The 22135-nt window shown below is 42.5% G+C and overlaps 1 protein-coding gene across 3 annotated transcripts in view; it reads left to right on the forward strand.

Moving 5' to 3' along the window:
- BICD2 (BICD cargo adaptor 2) overlaps positions 1–22135 on the forward strand; it is a 99956-nt gene that overhangs the window by 47588 nt on the left and 30233 nt on the right. For all 3 annotated transcript variants that reach the window (XM_035106321.2, XM_035106322.2, XM_035106323.2), the window contains exon 2: positions 12763–12975. In XM_035106321.2, the coding sequence (XP_034962212.1) occupies positions 12763–12975 (213 nt within the window). The remainder of the gene's footprint in view (positions 1–12762; positions 12976–22135) is intronic.

Genomic DNA, 22135 nt, shown 5'->3' on the forward strand with positions numbered 1-22135 from the left:
GCCAGTGTCTTGTCTAGTCCAGCTTCCTTTTTTTGTCACAGTGGCCAACTAGATGCCTGTGGGAGCCCCCAAACAAGACTTGAGCACAACAGCCAGCACACAGGACTTGACTAATGCTCAGCATTTCAGGAATTGTATACACATGTGCGCAGAAGTAATCCTCATTGAGTTTAATCTTTTTTTTTTTAAGATGAAAACCTACAGCACAGTGGGGTCTTATTTGAGTAAGCACGAATGCTGCTTTATCCTTGTACCATTTTATAATCAGCAAAAGGGAAAAAACCAAAACTTTAAATGAACTTACTTTTTAAAGAAAATCACCACCACCCTATAAATTCTGATAATTTTTGCTGAGGAGGAATGTTTGGATGAGAGTTTTCAGCTGGAGGTAATAAGTGATTAGAATATGTATATGCAGGGCATACACTAAAGCCTGATTTAACAGCTTGAGATGCTTCTTCTTCTGGATGTTACTGTGCCAACCCCAGATTAGTCTTCAGTTTATAGAGATTCATGTCATCGCCATGCTGCTGACCAGTGTTTGACCCCATAGCTATATCATCCTCTTTATACATGAACTTCAATCCTTCTGTTCTTTTGAGAGGGTTACAGCACAGTTTCCAAGAATCACGCTCACTGGAAACCAATATGTAAAAGTCAGAATTGGCTAGAATTATTATTCTCTTGGGGTAACTGCTTCCTAATTAATTATTGGGGGTGTGCATAAGAAGGGGGTGGGGAGAGGGAGCGGAACCATTTTTTAAAAAACCTGTTATAATAATCCCAAACTGAAGACCTGAATCTGAACTCAAATTAATTTCGCATCTGGATTTTGGCTGGGGGAATGACCTTCGTATTTTTAATCTATTCCTGGGATTCACTCAGATCCTGATCTTGTCAAGATTACAATTTACATTTTCTTATAGGCTTGCAATTTGTATTTTAACCAATTAAACTGCATTGCAATGGCAAGCCTGAAAGCTTGATTTTTTACCAAGAACAAAGGGTTAAAGACTAAGGGTGATATTCAACTGAGTTTGTGGTGAGAAGGGGGTAGGTTTATGTCTTTGTGTGTCACAGTTCCTAGGGCAGTGGCTATTTTTATTTTATTTTTTGAGAGGGGAGGGGTTAGTTGTGCTGCAGGATAGTAATGCTGAAAATTTCGGAACTCTTGCCCTGTAACGCTGCACGCCTGCTTGGCTTGTCTGGTTTATTAACCTTAACAAATCATGTGGAGGCTGCTATGAATTATGCAGGACAGCCTGACCCATTTGCTGGCAAATCTGTTTGCAGGGCAAGGCAGGTCACGTGCGGTCTGTGGGATTGCATTGGCAAAAAAAAGCTTTCTAGCCTCAGAGGTGCTCAGTGGACCCTTTGCCTTAACAGTACATCTATTGTTCAACAATTAGGAAGTAATTGTTAGGGGGGGGGAGTGAGGGGAATGCTGGAAATATGCCATGCCAGAATTCTGTAAAGCTTTCCAGGTGTGGTCTGGTCAGGTGATGTTTGCCATCAATCAAGCAATGGCTCAAAATGCCTGGTTTTGGAGTAGCTCAGGGGTCAGCAAACATTTTCAGCAGGGGGCCAGTCCACTGTCCCTCAGACCTTGTGGGAGGCCGGATTATATTTTTTGGGGGGAAATGAACTAATTCTTATGCCCCACAAATAACCCAGAGATGCATTTTAAATAAAAGGACACATTCTACTCATGTAACAACAGGCTGATTCTCGGACCATCTGTGGGCCAGATTTAGAAGGCGATTGGGCTGGATCCGGCCCCCGGGCCTTAGTTTGCCTACCCATGGTGTAGCTGCTTAGAACAGGGGTCGGCAAGGTTTACCTCGCCTGGGCCGGTTCACTCCAGCGGAGATCCCTCCGTGGGCCGGATTTGTGCATGTGTGATTTCCGGCGTCTGCGCAGACACAATTTCCGGTGTCTGCATCTGCACAGACGCAATTTCTGACGCCTCGGAAGCAAGTCCCCATGCCGTGCTGCGCCGGTTTAGCCCAGCGTGCAGGGACTCTCCGTGGCCGGCTCAGTTCAGGGGGGGCTCGTGGGCTGGTTAAACAACCCCCGTGGGCTGCTTGTGGCCCATGGGCCTTAGGTTGCCTACCCCTGGCTTAGAACAAGAGAAATTGCTCTGGAGAGAGGGCAGGTGGCGGAGGGAACTAGGATGGGATTCTTCTGCTTGCTATTCATTTCTGGATACATGGTATACATTTTGGCAAAGGGCAGTATCCTGACAAATCAGATCAGGATCATGTATGCCAGCAAGAGAGAAAGCACTGCCGATACATCTCACGCAGATCCCAAGTATTCCGTCATTTATGCATAATGTACCCTGTGCAAATTTTAAGTCAGTGTTGTCACAAGTACTGTTGGATATAGTTTAGAGTCTAGGGAGATGGAGGGGCCTGGAATGAGTGCACCAGACCATCTGTCTCCTAGGGTCTCCACGTGTGTAGGGGCCAGCGAGGAATTACTGCAGCTCAGTGCATTCATTGTACAGTGGAACCTCGGTTTATGAACACCTCGGTTTATGAATTTTCGGTTTATGAACACCGTGGACCCAGCTGGAACAGATTAATTCATTTTCCATTACTTTCAATGGGAAAGTTCGCTTCAGTTTATGAACGCTTCAGTTTATGAACAGACTTCCGGAACCAATTACACCCATGCTTCAGTTTATGAACGCTTCAGTTTAAGTACTCTGCGGACCGTCTGGAACGGATTAATCCACTTTCCATTACTTTCAATGGAAAAGTTCACTTCAGTTTATGAACGCTTCAGTTTATGAACAGACTTCCGGAACCAATTGTGTTCATAAACCGAGGTACCACTGTAAAACAAAATGTGTATGTGCATGCCTGTCTCCATCTCCCCCAGCACCCTCTGTGCAACAGTGGCAGAAGATCACCCTGTGCTGACTAGAATGAAAGGTGGCGTTATTTCTTTACGGACTCTTTGAATAAAATGGATGTGTCTTGAGTTCTTTTCGCCTCTAATTATTGCACTAATAAGTGGAACGGGATGGCTCAGGAGACTGACTGTTCTTTCAAGCCAGATCCGCTTGCCTTTAGTCAGCTGGGACCAAAAGCAATTACTCGTTGATGGATGGCTAGTGGCCCATGTGTGCAAATTCAATGGCTTCGGGGAAGTTGCTTGCAGACAGATGTCCGCACTGCAACAAACTCTGGGGATTAAATTCAGCAGCAGTCTGACCGTCTGGGGCTGGCTGTATTTGGGTCTGGAGCATTGCCAGAAAAGCACAGCAAGCTCAAGTGACCTAATGATACGGCTTCTTTTTTTTTTTACACTGCATTGTACAATCAGAAGACCCAGGAATCCCACCCCTCCTTCAATACTTTGTATATAAAATAATAATAATGTAACTGGGAGCATTGGAAATACTGTAGGTTCCTTTGTATATATCCTGCCTCTTGAAGCTCCAAGTAGGACTGGTTAGGACATTTGAGATACACTCAGTACGAGAAATTCAGAGGACACTTGTTCCTGTTCTCTATTCTTTTGTCTCTACCGCCAATTTATTTTCTACCATGCTGCCTTCCATTCTTCTCATTTCCTCTGTCTCTTCTCATGGTTGGCATTTTCTCTGTAATCCTGCATCATGTTTCTGTTTCAAGCTGGTTCCAGCCTGAAGTTGTGTAGGCAGTTGGTCTGTATAGCAAAGTACAGTGGTACCTCGGGTTACAAACACCAGACTCCGCTAACCCGGAAGTAGTACCTTGGGTTAAGAAATTTGCCCGTGGATGAGAACAGAAATCGTGGCGCGGTGGCAGTGGGAGGTCTTCAGGTTAAGAATGGACCTCCAGAACGAATTAAGTTTTTAACCAGAGGTACCACTGTACATTTCCCAGGTGTGGCATGTTGTGTTCTTCATTAGCTTGCCATAAGGAGCTTCATAATGGCAGTGATGGAACATGAGTAGGTGTATGTGCCTCACCTGTGAAGCTCATGATGTGGTGATGCCATTTTATGAACTGTACTGCACATGCACTGTGTAACCCCTTGGAGTTTTTGTGGGTTTTTTTTTTTTACAATCAAGTGGCATATAAATACAATGAAATTCAACTAAATAAAGAATGCAAACATGGCAAGGCTAGCCTTTTGCCCTTCATTTAGTGCTCTCAACCATTTTAGAGAACTTTAAGAATTATTCTGGATTTTTGGGGTGGGGTGGGATGGGGGACGACCAGCTTAGAGGGAAACGTTTAGAAAATGTTGAGTGCAGAAAGTCCTTCTGTATAATTGCAACGTCGTGTCTGCTTAATGTCAGAGGCGTTGTTGCCTGACTGCATGAATAAAAGTAAGTCAGCTTCAGACTTAAAAGGTGTGGCTGATCTTTGCCTCCTGGTGACATTAGTTAAAGAGATACGTGATGTGACCATCAGCGCATTCAGCACTGCTTTAAGATGAGGAAATTCTGACATATTGTGCATCAGCTTTACCTGATGTCATCAGGAGTGACAGGAAAAGGATGTGATTTGGCTGTGGTTACACCTTTCAGGTAACATCCAGTTTGGCCCATATATATATATATATATATATATATATATATATATATATATATATAGTGTATTATTTATTTGGAAGATTTCTACCCCACCCTTTAATCCAGATGATCCTCAAAGTGGTTTTCACTGTATCTGTAATAATAACACACACCCCAAACCCATACAGCTCAACAGCCCTTCTTTTCCTGGTCAACAGATGGGGACAGAGGAGCTTGTAGCTAAAGCCGAGTGTTCTTTTGACATGGGGGAGAAGGCAGCAAATGCTCCGCTGCAGGTCTTTTCCCCCTGGCTGATGGATAGGGAAAGGGTAGTCTTCCCTTGCTGTGATGTTCTTCCTGGGAGGCAGGGGGTGCAACTACTGGAAAACCTTGCTCCCCTGGCTTAGCCCAGAATGTGCTTTCCTTCTGTTCTGCAGATCCACAGCAATTTATTTATGCCTTAGTTATTCAAATATCATCATGATCTACATTCATGGTGTCATCTCTGTCAGCGTGTGTAATGAACTCCTGTCTATTTGAATGTTCATTATATGGCTCCATGTGTTGAGGAACTGAACTGATTGCTAATTGTATTTATTTAATAGATATCAGAGACAGCTCCCATTTTTTTTTGCAAGGTGGGGGTTGTTCTCCTTTAATTTGTAAAATCCATTTCTCTTCATGTTAATGCCCTGGATTTTTTTTAATGAATATGTTGATGGGGGAAGCAACGAAGGTGAGTAGAAACAGATTCAAAATGCCAGCAAAGATATTACCAGATCAAGAGAGAGACTGTGTCATCTTCTTAGTGTGCTACTCTGAGTTTAATCTGTGAATTATTTTCCCCTCCTGAAACGCAGCATAATGGAGAAGATAAATTTGCATATTGCTAGCTCCACCTGACTACTAGCCCTGTCAAGAAACACATCAATAATGATGCACAAGGTCACAGCAGGATGCATAAAGTATTACTAATCAGGCCATAATTGCTGTGCTGGAAAAACTTATTAAAATAATATAGTAGGAGGCATGCAAATTGCTTACTCCCCCCCCCAACCCCTCCCTACTAAACACCAGCCACTAAAATGTTCTTTAATTGCTATACTGTTTTTTTTAACATGCTGCATATACACAATATTTAAGTTTGTGTTGGCCTCCCCGTGGTTCTTGCAGATGAATAACCAGCAGTTCAAAAAACTGCTCTTTTCCCCCTTATGGGGTACCCAAGAGCCCATATAGAGTCCTCTTTTTAGGTTCTCTATCAGTAGGAGAAAATAACAGAGGCCAACCAGAGAATACCAAGGCAGCTAGCTACTAAGCCTGCTCCCCACACACCGGGGGGGGGGGGGAGAAGACCTCGAGCACAGGCACGCAAGCCCACCTTCAAACTCCAGACCACCTGCAGAAACATCATACATACATCACAGAAGGGGTGTAGCCCAGGACCACCACCCCCCAAATACATCATACATACATCGCAGAAGGGGTGGTCTAAAACAGAATCCTGAGTTTGTTGTCTGGCAAGTTACCTGATTGCATTATCTGGGTTTTGGCCACTCTTTTGTTATTATAACTACTTAATTCTTGAATCTAGGTCACAGGTCACAGGCTCACACCCTGTTCATATCTTGAATGTGCCCTTAAGACAGGATTTGTGAAGACAGGATTTGTGAGGAAAGAGACAATGGGGAGGTTTCCCACTTTGACCTTGCAGAGAAATGTTGTTGTTGTTGTTTAGTCGTTTAGTCGTGTCCGACTCTTCGTGACCCCATGGACCAGAGCACGCCAGGCACTCCTGTCTTCCACTGCCTCCCGCAGCTTGGTCAAACTCATGTTGGAAGCTTCGAGAACACTGTCCAACTATCTCGTCCTCTGTCGTCCCCTTCTCCTATTGCCCTCCATCTTTCCCAACATCAGGGTCTTTTCCAGGGAGTCTTCTCTTCTCATGAGGTGGCCAAAGTATCGGAGCCTCAACTTCAGGATCTGTCCTTCCAGTGAGCACTCAGGGCTGATTTCCTTCAGAATGGATAGGTTTGATCTTCTTGCAGTCCATGGGACTCTCAAGAGTCTCCTCCAGCACCATAATTCAAAAGCATCCATTCTTCGGTGATCAGCCTTCTTTATGGTCCAGCTCTCACTTCCATACATCACTACTGGGAAAACCATAGCTTTAACTATACGGACCTTTGCCGGCAAGGTGGTATCTCTGCTTTTTAAGATGTTGTCTAGGTTTGTCATTGCTTTTCTCCCAAGAAGCAGGCGTCTTTTAATTTCGTGACTGCTGTCACCATCTGCAGTGATCATGACACCCAAGAAAGTAAAATCTCAAATCTCTCACTGCCTCCATTTCTTCCCCTTCTATTTGCCAGGAGGTGATGGGACCAGTGGCCATGATCTTAGTTTTTTTGATGTCGAGCCTCAGACCATATTTTGCGCTCTCCTCTTTCACCCTCATTAAAAGGTTCTTTAATTCCTCCTCACTTTATCTGAGGTTGTTGATATTTCTTCCAGCGATCTTAATTCCGGCTTGGGAGTCATCCAGTCCAGCCTTTCACATGATGAATTCTGCATATGTTAAATAAGTAGGGAGACAATATACAACCTTGTTGTACTCCTTTCCCAATGAGGTCAATTTGTTCAGGACCTTTTCTGTTGGGTTCTGTTCTGTTGGGTTTCAGACATGTGGTTTTTATATACATTACAGTTATGAGCATTTATATTTCATATGTGTGTGTGTGTGTGTGTGTGTGTGTGTGTGTGACCGACCTTAAAATTCTTATAACAGTTCCAAATTGGCAACTTATTTTGTTTGCAAAGTTAATTTTGCTCGCTTGAAAATCAACCTTAGCATTTAAAATATTTCATCCTAAGGCTCCACTGGTATGGTTAAAATTACAATGGCAGCAAAACTGCTTGCTCAGTAGGTGTAAGAGAATCACAGGCAGCTTTTGAACAGAGAGATCAGAATTGGGCATCAGCACTTGCCCACTCATGGTGTGAAAATGCATCTATGGTAGCAGCACCCCAAAACTACCATTGTTTTGTATAGATGGTAGAATCAAGTGTCCCCCATCACCACAATTGTACTAGGCTTATACTAGGCTACAGTTCAGGATATTCTTCTCTGGTCAGATCAGAGTGTGTGTGTGTATAGAGCCAGGGTCAGCAACCTTTTTCACCTGTGGGCCGGTCCACTGTCCCTCAGACCATGTGGGGGGCCTATATTTTGAAAAAAAAGAAAAAAGAACGAATTCCTATGCCCCACAAATAACCCAGAGATGCATTTTAAATAAAAGCACACATTCTGCTCATGTAAAAACACCAGACAGGCCCCACAAATAACCCAGAGATGCATTTTAAATAAAAGCACACATTCTACTCATGTAAAAACACGCCGATTCCCAGACCGTCCGCAAGCCGGATTGAGAAGGCAATTGGGCCGCATCTGGCCCACGGGCCTTAGGTTGTCTACCCCTGGTATAGAGTGTGTATGAGCTGCACAGTTGGCTACCTGGCAATTTCATCGCCTGCCTCAATACTAGAACTGATGGGCGCACAGCTCACTGTTGAGATGCAGAAGATCAAAACAGGGCATAATGTGTGTATGACTAGAGTCTTTTTCAAGCATTAATTTTCATGCTGAGGCCAAGCAAATTGAACGGGGCTATGGGCCGTGAATGGGCATGGGGTCTCCGTTAGCAACCAGCCCTTTAAAATCAAGGGAGAATTCACAACCCACAGGGAAGGCTGCAGAAGTTAATGCTTAACATGGTGACAGTGGCAGTGGGGGCAGGAGCGAGGCAGTGCTACTTTGGGGGTGAGGCTAAATAAATGACCCCACAGCTACTTTCACCCTGCTTGTCTTCTACATGCGAGTAATGTGTAAAGAGGCCTTAGGGGAGGCAGACTTTTGGTATGCAGTGATTTCTGAAAGACCCCTGGAGAGTACAAACAGCATAATGGAAAACTGATTCTGTTCTAGTAAGCAGTGTGTAACTTTTGTAAAATAAAATAATAAAAGGAAGAATTGATGGTTAACTTGGTTCTAGCTATAAAAAAACCTGAGCATGTGGGAAGGCATTTGGTCTGAACGAAAGATATGCATCTGTGGCCATTGGCGTTATGAAGGTTTTGATATACAAGCTCACAAGTTAGGAGTTTCAGGGCAATGGGAATGTTTTTTTTTTGTTAACACCTGCCCTGTGTGCAGCAGCACATACCTTTTCAAAAATGACATAAATCTATATGTGCAACTTGTTGTGTGCTCTTGCATGTGCAGCTTAACAGAATCATATTATTGTGATGAACCTTCATGGCACAGGAAAACAAGAGGTGTCAAAATCCATAATAGCTTCATGGGGAAAATATCGGCTGTGTAACCTGAGATCAAACTTGCACTTTATTCAAACGTTCAGAAATGATTAATAAAAATTTAACGGTTGTGGGTTTTTTTTTGTTTTTTTTGTTTCTTTAATTGCAATGAGAAATGTTGAGGTGGCTGTACAGCAAATGCATTTGAAAGGAAGAATGCCTTGCTGAAAGGTCTGAGAGTGTAAACTGCCATAGCAACAATTCTTTACAAGTTCAAATGGGTCGATAGGAATGAGAAAAGAAAGTCCTTATGATAAGCATCTGATTTATGAGCTTAAAAGGAAAGGCAAAGGTTCAGTCAGCATGATATCTTAAGAACTGAGACCTCAGGTAGGAGGCAGAAAATCTTTATATTGTATATTTATAACAAAGAAAACCAGACCTTTTCATAAAATGCTTTGGATTTGGAAGCAGCCCCCCCCCCCCGCCCCGCCCCAATATAGCTCGCATTTCACAAATTTGAAGAGGGCAAACACCCAGGAAAAGGTGTGCTGCAAACACCTTAAAAATCAAAACAGCCAGTTGTGTAATAACAAATGCAAATTGTGTGTGTGTCTGTCTCTAATAGTGAGTTTTAACTCATATACCTCAGTAATAGGAAGGTGCATAGTATTTCTGTGTGCACATGCATACAATTAAGTGTGTGTGTGTTGTACTAAGTGAAAAATACTGTCATTTCAAAAGTCTTTTATGGCAAAGTACTTCTATATAAAGGACTTGTTCTAGAATTACTTTTGCTTCCTCAACAAAAGCTGAAAATTTGCAAGTTTCATCCACTTTGGGGAATGCTCTTGTGCCTGGAAATTTTATCCGCTTCTGATGAAAGGAGGAAAAGTTAACACAGATTTTAAATTCCCCATAAGGGTGAATAGGGAACATAGCTTTATGCAGAGTGACCTGGAGCACAAATTGAATATTGAAGCAGACAGAGTACATAATGACTCAGAAACAGGTAAAAGAAGTCCTGATACAGTTAACAATTTACAATGTGATTGATTTTGATATTAGAAATTGGTTTGCGAATCAGGGGGGGGGGTTATTATAAGTTTCTGTAAACTTTGCTACACTTTTTAATCTTATTTTAGTCTCTTCTGCATTTGTAAATATATAGCCATTTAAATAAACAATTCAAAAGTGCTTTAATTGGGTACTAGAACTTTATTCTTTATTGTCCTGTAAAAGAATTTTAGTTCTTTGGGGTAGCAAAAAGAAGCTGATGTGTTGAGGAAATGCTTATATATTGGTCTGCTAACACTCTAACATATATAGAGATCTCGGCCATTAGGCTTTTAAGCTGCTGTGTGCAGTTGAAACTCATTTGACAGTAACTTGCACAGATGGCATGTTACTTTCTGTCTGAAATGTGACGCTTTTTAATTTCCCTAAGGACTGTAGTGTGAACCTGGCCAGAATTTCCTCAATGGGTATTTGTCTCTGGTTTTTCTAATTTGCTTATCTGAGATCAGATTCGATCTGATAGGAGCAGTGAGTGGGTGCCTTGCATACAAGATGGCGCAGACATGTTCAATCATATGCTTTAGCCCTGTTTGTTCAATAATTACCGTATCAGCGAATGCTTCCTATCTAATATGCTGAAGCAATGAAATTCTGAGGCCTACTTCTTGCATGCAGGAAATAAATTTCCTCCTGTGATGACAGATACAGTCTGAACGGCTAGGACATAAATGGCCAATGGAAAACTCGATAGATCATTAAACAGGGAGCAGTGTTTGGAGAAGGAGGAGAGATTCTGGTTTGCCCTTGACCAGGTTGAAAATGCAGCATTCGTACCAGCAATCTTTATATGAAATGAATGAAATACCATAACTGGCATGTTGAACATACCCATTCTCTCGAAAGACTCAAATCTATCTTGGAAGGTAGTAGTTGCAAAGACATATTGTAGTTCAAAGATACCATTCATTTCAGCTCTTACACATCAGTCCATCTGTCAGGTGGATCCCATTGAAAATATGGCTTCTTAAAATGGTAGGACAATTTGCCTTTATAAATATATAAAAAAATTTGAGCTCTCTGAAGAGCTAATTGCAGGTGTCTTTACAAAGAGGTACATAGAAACACATCAACATATTGGAGCAGATTCCAACTTGGTCATGGGGAGAAAAATAGCTTGTTACCAATGAAGAAAGAAAAAATCCCAACAAATTTACAGTAGTACATGTGAACAGTATAGATTTGGTTTAACAATAAGCGTTCCTAATCATTATACATCTATAGTAAAAATAATTTCTGTTGGTAATGGGACAGTACTCTTTGAGCAAGTAGAGTTGTACGAACTGTTTTACACACTGTATTAATCATAGGATTCTTTGATCACCAACTATGTGCTTTATGCGTGGCCAGTATACTTCAATATGTACTTTAGGTTTCTGGCAGCATGGTGGCCACCCATTTATCACAGCCAAATGTTTTTAATGTTAGCCCTTTGGATTGGTGTTCTTCAGAGCAACTGAGCCAATTTATTTGAAGTACATTAAGGTAATCTAGGGAAGCTTCTAGTTCAAAATAAGTGCTGGGCTGCCTGAAATAGAGGGAAATGATGAGTGATAGAGCCCGAGGAAATTACTTCAGAAAGCAGCATTGTGGCTTTTTCTGAGAAGACACCAACTCATATACAGTGGTACATCGGGTTACAGACGCTTCAGGTTACAAGCGCTTCATGTTACAGACTCTGCTAACCCAGAAATAGTACCTCTGGTTAAGAACTTTACCTCAGGATGAGAACAGAAATTGCGTGGCAGCGGCAGAGCGGCAGCGGGAGACCCCATTAGCTAAAGTGGTACCTCAGGTTAAGAACAGTTTCAGGTTAAGAACGGACCTTTGGAACGAATTAAGTTCTTAACCCGAGATACCACTGTATAAATATGCCTGTTGTCTTTGTCCATGGAGTTTTCTTGGCAGGGATACTGGAGTGGCTTGCCAGTTCCTTCTCCAGGAGGATCACGTTTAGTCAAAACTCTCCACTATGACCTGTCCATCTTGGGTGGCCCTGCATGGCATAGCTCATAGCTTCTCTGAGTTATTCAAGCCCCTTTGCCACGACAAGGCATTGATCCATGAAGGGGCCATGGGGTCACGAAGAGTTGGACACGACTAAACAACCACCACCACTGTATTTTAATGTTATTGAAGGAAATAGGGCTGTTCAGACCAAGAGATATAGGCATGTAGACCCTCCTCATGCAGAAATCTCCACTCAATTTATGGTTTTGGAACATGGCCCGTAGTGCATTTCTATGCCTCATCCTCATATCTGTAAAATGGGAATTATAGTGATCCAACTGACAGGGATGTTGTGATGATTTCACAAGTGTTCACACTTGATTGTTTTAAACAATTACTTGACTTACAAGGTCGCCATTTTGAAAAATGGGAGTTCTCTTTAGCACAAATGCAAATCCTCACCTCACAACAAGGAGATAATCGTGTTAGAAAAGGAAAAGAGCACAAGGTTATATCCAACCAAGTTGTCCCATTACTGCAAGGATTCCTACCCATGCAAGAAGACCTATTCTTTTCTTTTTCTTTCCTCTTCTTTTCTCTCTGCATGCTTCCCCGATCTGTTTTGGGGTTCACCAACCATCTGGAGAAGAGTTGGGGCATGCATGAGGAGGGGAGGGGAAAAGAAAAGAAAGTTCCATGGTGCAAGTACTTCCATCTGTGCAAATGGGACAGCTTCACTGGTTACAACTCAAATACCCCATAATGTGTGAAATACAGCAAATATTTATGTTTCTGCCCATTAACGGATTTGGGGAGACTGATGTACTCTTCAGCTTCTTAACCAGGGTATACTCAATGCACAATAAACATTCATGTTGCTAAAATTATTAAATATCTTTCTGATTTCCCCCCAGGCTTTTGGTCAGGCTCACACTAACCACAAGAAAGTAGCAGCAGATGGAGAGAGCAGGGAAGAAACCTTGATTCAAGAGTCCGCCACAAAGGAAGAGTACTACATGAAGAAAGTCATGGAACTGCAGACAGAGCTAAAGCAGCTGAGGAATGTCCTTGCCAACACCCAGTCTGAAAATGAACGCTTGAATTCTGTTGCTCAGGAACTGAGAGAGGTGAGATTTATTGACCAATAATGCCTGAAGTGCAAAAGCTCTGAGGCTGTCTTGTTATACTCCCTTGGAAAGCCATGCCTATTTATGTTTCTGATAGACTCTTCTTAAATTAGGCATGCTGGGGACTTTCAAAGGCATCTCCCTATCTTCCATTCAGTTCAGCAGGGCCCAGGAAGTTGCTCCTCAAACTAACTACACTATATCTGTCCATATACATAAAAACGTAAGGCTGTTGACACGTTGCAGTTTGCAACTGCAGTGTGAGGCACAGCAGGCAAGTGGCCAAGCCAGAAGCACAGTTGGCAGGTGGCCCAAGTGAACTGTTTAAGTTGCTCTGTGAAGTGCCTCCTTTCTCTTTTAAAAGGGGTTGGGGCAAGCTGTGAGGGGATCTGCAATGGGGTGGGTGTGGTGTGAAAAGAGGGGATTTGGTCAGATGTGACACAGATAGCAAAGGGATAGGTGTGGTAAGAGAGCAGGTGTGGTTGGAGAGCAGAGCAAGTAGGGTCGGCAGCCCCTAGTTAAAATCTAAATGTTAAAAGCTTGTCACATTAAAGCAAATAGTTTTAAGGTTTCCTAAAAACTGCATACAAGTAGCAGTGAGCTAAAAGTAATAATTAGATGGCCATCCTACATGCCTGGAGAAGCAACAACAAAACTTAATTTATCTTTAATATGAAAGGATGTTGGATTATTGGTTTATTATTTATTTATTTATTTATTTATGAGCTTCATATGTTGTTTTTGAGGTTAGCCTGCTGTGAACCCTTCTAGAGAACATAGTTGGCTAGGCAATATCCTAGATGTGGGAGCTGTGACCTACAGCACTTTGTTCTTTTTTTGTGATTAATTTATATATTAATTTTTAATTATTTTTTATTGATTTTTCAGTTACTTATTCTTATTCTTATACATGTACATATACATATTCCATTATTTTCCATATATACATATATATATATATATATATATATATATGAATGATATGTCAAAATACATACAATAATCCCATATCTTCCCCAGGGATTTCCCACCACCTCATTACAGCTTCTTTTATTCTCTCTCTCTCTCATCCCCTGTGTTGTTATTCTTGTTTCTTCTTTATTATATCATGTATCTTATCTAACTTATTCTTTTATTTTGCAAATTTTAATTTAAACACATCAAGGATTTTATTCGAGGACAGCATTTATCTAGATATTCCTTTACACATTCCCACTCTTTTTGTATTTTTGTTTTTTGCTTTTGGTGATTCCTAATTGCCACTTTATTCTTGTGTCCTCTCTGAACGTTATGCTGTTTGCCATATTGAGGAAGCATTAGCCACATTAAATAGGAAGAAGCTCTTCTGATGGCGCTATGGATTAGATGTTGTATCAAAGTCTAAAGTTTTGTTTTGTAAATGCTTGTTTGCAGATATCTGAATCTGATTCTCTCTCTCTCTCTGTGTGTATATATATAGATTGTTAAAGCTATGGCAAAAAATAGATTTTCTGTCTTTAACATGTTTTACAAACATAATTTATGTTTGGTCGATTTTTAATTTCTCTTATGCTCCTCCCAGTCTCATTTTTTTTTCTGGTGAAATGAGGCATTAAATGTAGAAATGGGAACAAGTTGGCTTTCCCCCTCCACAAAAAGCTGTGTATCATCTGCAAAGTTGACTGCTTCAGTTTCCATCTCTTGGAAACAGTGTGAAACAAGAGTATCAGGTTATTTTAAACTTTGTATATATCTGCTTCAACTGGTATGAAAGTTGCAGATTTCATAAGCGTTCCTACTTCATCCTCCTCCCGCAACATTGAGTGGTTTAATCTTGGTTGTTTTAGTTGAGAGAAACTGAGAAGAAACACCATAGCGGTGAATGAAAAGTGTAGGCCTCACAGATTTATTTGAAGCTTTTGGTTGTATGAGATTGTGCGGCAAAAAAGTGCTGAAAGCAAGTGGGGCTGATCTTTAGGGAGCTGTTGAGACTGTGTGAAGCTGTCTTACTTCATCAACACTGTGTATGAGGACAGGCTGCAGATGAGATATCTGTGTAATGCAGAACAGAAGTCTCTCAATGGCAGGGATGAGTAAGATCAGAGTAGTTTCTGATTCACTGGCTGGAATCCACCAGAAGTGTGGAGGGGGAAATGAAGGGGAAGGGGGGGCCTTGCTCTCGGTGGTATGCTTTGCATATAGAAAAGTCCTAGGTTCAGTCCCTGGCATTCTGAGGTAGAGTTGGAGATGACTCTTGCTACCAGTCAGTATAGATGTGTCATCCCAGTAAGAGTCTTGAACACATATGTATGCAAATATGTAGTCCCCCCCCGCCCATTTTTTAAAATGAAGAATAATAATGCATAAGTCTAGGCCAGGCATCCCCAAACTGCGGTCCTCCAGATGTTTTGGCCTACAACTCCCATGATCCCTAGCTAAGAGGACCAGTGGTCAGGGATGATGGGAATTGTAGTCGAAAACATCTGGAGGGCCAAAGTTTGGGGGTGCCTGGTCTAGGCTATGCCTCATTTCTTTGATGATGCTATTGCGAAAACCTCCCATTCTTTCAGAAGATAATGTTCAAACAAATGTGATACAGCTAGGATATGATTGGAAGTAGACAGAATATAGTAGACTTCCAGTAGTAGTAGTAGGAGTTAAAGGTAAAGGGACCCCTGACCATTAGGTCCAGTCGTGACTGACTCTGGGGTTGTGGCACTCATCTCGCGTTATTGGCCGAGGGAGCCGGCATACAGCTTCCAGGTCATGTGGGCAGCATGACAAAGCCGCTTCTGGCGAACCAGAGCAGCACACGGAAACGCCGTTTACCTTCCTGCTGTAGCAGTACCTATTTATCTACTTTCAATTTGACATGCTTTCGAACTGCTAGGTTGGCAGGAGCTGGGACCAAACAACGGGAGCTAACCCCGTTGCAGGGATTCAAACTGCCGACCTTCTGATTAGCAAGCCCCAGGCTCTGTGGTTTAACCCACAGCGCCACCCGCAGTAATAATTAATTTGTACCCCACTCATCTGACTTGGTTGCCCCAGCCACTCTGGGCTTCTTCCATTTTTGTTCCCTGCTGCCTCATGATTCTATACGGCAATAATATTTGCTTTTGCCTTTTTGTCAAATTCTAACAGGAAAAGCCACTTTTCCTGCTTTGTGGAGCCTTCTTGTGAAAAAGTCAAAGGGTTTAGTAAGCAGATGGTGGGGGAATCAAATTGTTTGCCATAGCACTGAAGTTCATTCTTTCAAGAAGAAGTTTTGACGGTCCATTTTGCAGAGTAAGGAGACTAAGGCCCTGATCCTTAACCGCTGGAGGGGGTTAGGGTTTAGCAAAGGCACCCCCAAACTGCGGCCCTCCAGATGTTTTGGCCTACAACTCCCATGATCCCTAGCTAACAGGACCAGTGGTCAGGGATGATGGGGATTGTAGTCCAGAACATCTGGAGGGCTGAAGTTTGGGGATGCCTGGTTTAGCAGCATTGTAATTCATGGTAGAAGGCACAGTAGCATAAGCAGAACCGCTGGAAGTGTGCCTGCTTGCAGAAGTTGGCATGGAATCTCAAAATGAGGTGGAGCAGGGCTGTCCATAGATTTGCCTGATTTCATGCTGATCATTTGCCAGACAGGGGCCTGGGCCTCTGCTATGCCAGCCTGGTACTGGTTCAGCAGACAATACCCCAAAAAACTGCTCTCCATCACATCCACCACCTCCCTTGACCAATGCAGGTGTCAAGGCTTTAGATGCGATGGTGGAGCCAGTGTTTGCCTTTTATGGACCTCTGGCCATGGCTCCCCAGCCAGAGCTAGGACTGCTCTGCTTGGTTTCAGAGCAATACAAGTCTGGGCAAGAGGAACCCAAGTTAAAAGGAACCACTAAACCAGCATCAATCAGAGAGCAGCATTGCTCATTGCTTCCCTTCCTTTAACATGTCAGAACGCTTTTCTGTGACTGACAGTTGCTAAGCTGGTAACTTAGCCATAAGATAGCTCTTCTGGATCAGACCAAAGATCTGTCTATTTAGTTCAGTTTCACGTTGCCTACAGCAGCCAATCAGATTCTTTTGGAGCAGAGGCAAGAAGAGCCTTCTCCCAGTATCCAGAGGCAGAACTCACAACTGTGCACATCACAACTCAGCCACTGTAAACCTTAGACCTTGGGCATGGTTGCTTCAGTGCTTTTTTGTCACAGTTGCAGGGCCCTAGGGGCACAGTCATTCCTGGTTGTTGTTTGTGTGTGTGTGTGTGAGAGAGAGAGAGAGAGAGAGAGAGAAAGAGAGAGAGAATGCCTGTTTTGTGTATGCATCTTCAAACCATTGTAATGATTGAAACAGATTCTTACTCCCATGCACAGAAACAATCTGCCTATTTCTTAAGGCATTATGATCTTTTGAGACATACTATCCAAAAGAAATCACTGACGTTCGGGTTACGTACTTTTCGGGTTACGAACTGCACCCCAGAACAAATCAGGTACGTAACCCGAGGTACCACTGTACTAGATTAAGGAATGATCCGGCTCTGTATAAGGCAGATTCCTATATTCCAGTGGGCACATGTAACAAACATAACACAAGATTGTTGTTCTCTAAGGTGAGCCGTTCCATTTTTAGAACAGAGTGAAAAACCAAATACTTACGCAGTTCATACAATTTATTTGCTTTTAAGTCAAATCAGCTCACCAGTCTCTCCTAATCTGTGACTAAACCATCTTTAGAAAAAAAAACACGCCAGCCCTCAGTTCATTCAGTGGTATTGGGAAGGTACAAGCAATTTCCATTTCTTTTTAAAAACCATAAAAGTGGCAATTTTTCTGAGGCTGCCTTTGAAGAAGGTTCCTTTGGTACTTTCTGTCTGCGTTATGGCAGCATATGCTGAGCAGCATAAATAAACCACATGTTAATCCTCAAAATGGAGTTTTCTGATTATAATGATTTCAGTACGGCCCACTCCCTGCCCCCCCCCCCACTTTTCAATCATGGTTTACATTAGCAATCAGGGTTTTATTCAATAAAACTGTCCCGGAGCTATAAATTCACCTAAAGCTATAAAAATTCATTTGGTTATTTACAGAGAGTAGACCAGCCCTTTCTCTTCTCCCAGATAAAGAACTTTAGGGGTGAGTGAAAGAAGGTAGCCAGAATGAATGAATGAATGAATGAATGGTGCGTGTACTGGGGAATTGATCCAAAGCTGAATGTTCTCCTTCCTAGTTTTTCATTTTGTGCCGCTGTCGCATGAACGAGCTTTCTAGACTGTCTTCCTTCTTCAAGCTGGGATTCCTATGATTTTTGTTTGACTGCAGCAGCCAGTTTGAACCCATTGGAAGACTTCAGATGTTGGTCATCTGCCATTAGTCTGTTCCCATGACATGTGAAAGCTAGAAGGAAGAGTTGTGCTGGTTGTGGTTTCCTTTGTGTTTTAAATGCTCGGGATTGGCCATTTTGAACCCTGCATTGCTTTGCTTTGCAGGAAAAACAAACAAGCTCTTTCAAGCTGTTTCTCTGCTCCCTCTCCCCAAGTCCACTTGCTTCCTGTTGTCATGCAGCAATTTTAACCCAGAGTTTATGGCACAAATTATCCTCCGCAGTCCTGCAGCCAGTGGTCATGTCATCCACCTGCCTCCCTCTCCATGCATCACTCTCCTTTGTGTTTACCTCTTGCTCCCTTGACCTTTCTGCCTACGTTTGCCCTTCAGATGTTCCTGAACAGTCTTCAGATGTACATGGGGAGAGGATTCTGCTCTTCCATATAAGGTGGAGTTAAATATTTTCCCCTTTAAAAACTGCAAAACTCCCAGCAGGGTTCCCCGCACCCTGAGAGCTTACAGCCTTTAATTTCACCTTTTAAAAATACAAATGGAACACAAGAAATGTATGGCTGGGGGAAAGAGAATGAAGAAATCTTGGGTTCCGGTCTATTCATTCAGATTTGTCTGACTGTATATAGGATTTCTCCCCCCACTGGCTCTTTTATCTCCCCCATTCAACCAGTGTTATTTTCAGCAAGTGTTTATTTTTAGGTGCCAGTTCTGTCACCATAGTAGCCAGCTAAGCTTGTTGTTAGGCCCCATCTGCCTACATTGGCTCTGTCTGGTGCTCTTTTCTATATACACAGTAGCCTAATTGTTCCATATCTCCAAGTTCCCAGAAGCACCTGCCTTGACATCATTACTGAGGGCAGAGTATTCCTAAAGTCAGGGGCACACTTCTATTCCCCAATGGGATTTATAGCTAAAATGCTGATTAGTCCTTTGTGTGTTGTTATCCTCTTGTCTCTCAGAAACTGTTATACTAGTGTGTGTTTTTTGTTTGTTTGTTTGGTGTGTGTTTTTTAAGGACAGGACAAAACTTACTTTTCCAGCTGGGGGGTTTCCAAAGTTTGCGGTATGAGCCAAGCCTAAGTCATATGTTCTAAGCAGAAGAACTTGCCTTACAAATACCGTATTTTTCCATGTATAAGACTAGGTTTCCCCCCTAAAAAAAATTACCAAAAATTTGGTGGCACCTTATACATAGATGGGACGCGGGTGGCGCTGTGGTCTAAACCACTGAGCCTAGGGCTTGCCGATTGGAAGGTCGGCGGTTCAAATCCCCACAACGGGGTGAGCTCCCGTTGCTTGGTCCCAGCTCCTGCCAATCTTAGCAGTTCGAAAGCACATCAAAAGTGCAAGTAGATAAATAGGTACCGCTCCAGCGGGAAGGTAAACAGCATTTCCATAAGCTGCTCTGGTTTCTCCAGAAGCGGCTTAATCATGCTGGCCACATGACCCGGAAAAACTGTCTGCGGACAAACATTGGCTCCCTCGGCCAATAAAGCGAGATGAGTGCCGCAACCCCAGAGTCGTTCACGACTGGACTTAACTTTCAGGGGTCCTTTACCTTTTTTATACACAGATACACCTCCCCCTATTTTCTTAAATCTGAGTCCCCCAAAATAGGGGGCATCTTATACATGGGGGCGTCTTATAGATGGGAAAAATACAGTAGTTCTTGTTTTAAAAGAAGCGGACTAACCTCTTTACATGTATTAATGTGGGTGCTCTTAAGGAAGAGTCTGCATAGTGGGATGGTTGGTTCATGAATACAGTACTGGCTTATTAAATGAGTGATAGGTATGTATGCATTATAAAAAAGGGATATTGTCTCTGCTTTGTTAATGTTACCAGAGTGTTGTCCAAGCTGAAAAACATGACTGAAAGGACATGAACAAATCTGACTCACTCCCCTGACAGTTCAGAATAAAAGCCCAGACTTGTAATTGCAGCACAGCAAGATGAGGTATAAGATGCAAATGAATCACATGTGCAGAATTGACAGGATTCATCTCACTCCCTGTTCCAAAGATGCTATCGAAAGAAAACAGACTCTATTGTTTTGTTTTGTTTTTTTTAAAAAAGAGTAAGCAAGAATAGAAGTGAACAAGATAATAAATGCTGTAGCATGGTGCAAGAGGTGTTCGGCAGCTAACAAAAAAAGAGAGGGAAATAATTCAGGAAGCTGTCGTGAAAGTACACGTGCAATGTAAGAATGCAAAGGAGAGGGTAGACTGTCAAATGGAAGGGTGAGGGACAGCCCTGCAGCTAAATATGAAAAATTCATTAAGCCACATGCACAATTTTGGTCACATACAATTCTGTTAGAATGGGGAAGAACTGACATTTAAGATGCTTTTAGATTTACAGTAAACCACTCTATGCTTTTCAGGCTCTATAGCCCGAATCAAGGGGTTGACCCTCAAATATACCTAGAATTTTGCAGAAGTCAATGGTTCACAGATATCTTTAATTTTGACATGCATTATTGGCACCGAGGGCCTACTTGGTGACTGCTCCCAGACTGTGGAACTCACTTCCCATGGGAAGGTAGCTTTTAAATGGTGTTAAGTATGTTCAGTGCTGTTTTTAATATAGTTACTTATTTAAATGATCGTTTATATTTATTGTGTGCTTTTAGTTGTACTTATTCTGTGAGTTGCCTTGGTTCTTGAACTGGGAGAAAGGTGAGTTATGAATAAAACAAATTCAACATGCATAAGCACAACAACAACAACAACAACAACAACAAAATTTATTTATACCCCGCCCTCCCTTGCCAAGACCAGGCTCAGGGCGGCTAACACACCAAAAATTAAACAATTGATTAAGATACAATTTAAAAACAAGATTAAATACAACATTGAAATTAAAACGCAGCCTCATATGGAAGTAAAAGGGAAAGTGGGGGAGGGGATCAGGTTGGCTCCACGCCAAATGCCAGGCGGAACAACTCTGTCTTACAGGCCCTGCGGAAGAAATCAGGTCCTGCAGGGCCCTGGTCTCATGAGACAGAGCGTTCCACCAGGCCGGAGCCAGTGTTGAAAAGACCCTGGTTTTAGTTGAGGCTAATCTGACTTCCTTCGGGCCCAGGACCTCTAGGGTGTTACTATTTATGGATCTGAAGGTCCTCCGCGGGGCATACCGGGAGAGGCGGTCCCGTAATGAATTTCACAACTCATACCCAACATAAATATTAGAATTTAAACCCCATTGCTTTTCATAATAGACATTGGTGACTTGTGCTGACAGGATTCATACAAAGCAGAAAATTGTTGGCATCTGTTTGTCTCGAGAGATCATGGAGTGCACCTCCGGGGGTGAAGTCGAACTGCTGCATTAGCAGCACTGAAGTGACCTCCCTGGAGTGCAAGCCTTGGCTGTGTGTATTGTGGTCCAAAGGAAAGCAGAGCAATACATCTGGCAAGCAGCTTGGCTGCAGGAATTGCTAGAAGAAGTACAAGGCACCACCCAACCAGCTTAGGGACTCTACTCTGGATCTGCAGAAACAGGAGCACGGTTATTCGGAGTGTGCGCCGAACACAGGGTTCAGTTCAGTTTGGCTCTTCAAAATACAACCTGCCTCTTTGTCCCAGGATTTGTCCATATCTAGTGAAAACCCCTACTGATTGTTCTGCTTAAATGTCTACGTAATATAAAGCTTGCCTGTAGATGAATCACACTTTCAACATAAAGAATTGCAAGCTTTACTCAAGTATGTTAGGGCATGTACAGTTGAAGCACCCATTGGACATAATCAATGCGAACAGGATCCAAGTATCATGCTCTTCTTTCCCAGGTCTGTCACCTTGCCTTCACTCAGCCTTCCCTAAATGGGTTCCTTCCAGGGTTTTTTTTTT

This window comes from Zootoca vivipara, chromosome 2 (assembly GCF_963506605.1).
Source record: "Zootoca vivipara chromosome 2, rZooViv1.1, whole genome shotgun sequence".
NCBI classification, from domain to species: domain Eukaryota; kingdom Metazoa; phylum Chordata; class Lepidosauria; order Squamata; family Lacertidae; genus Zootoca; species Zootoca vivipara.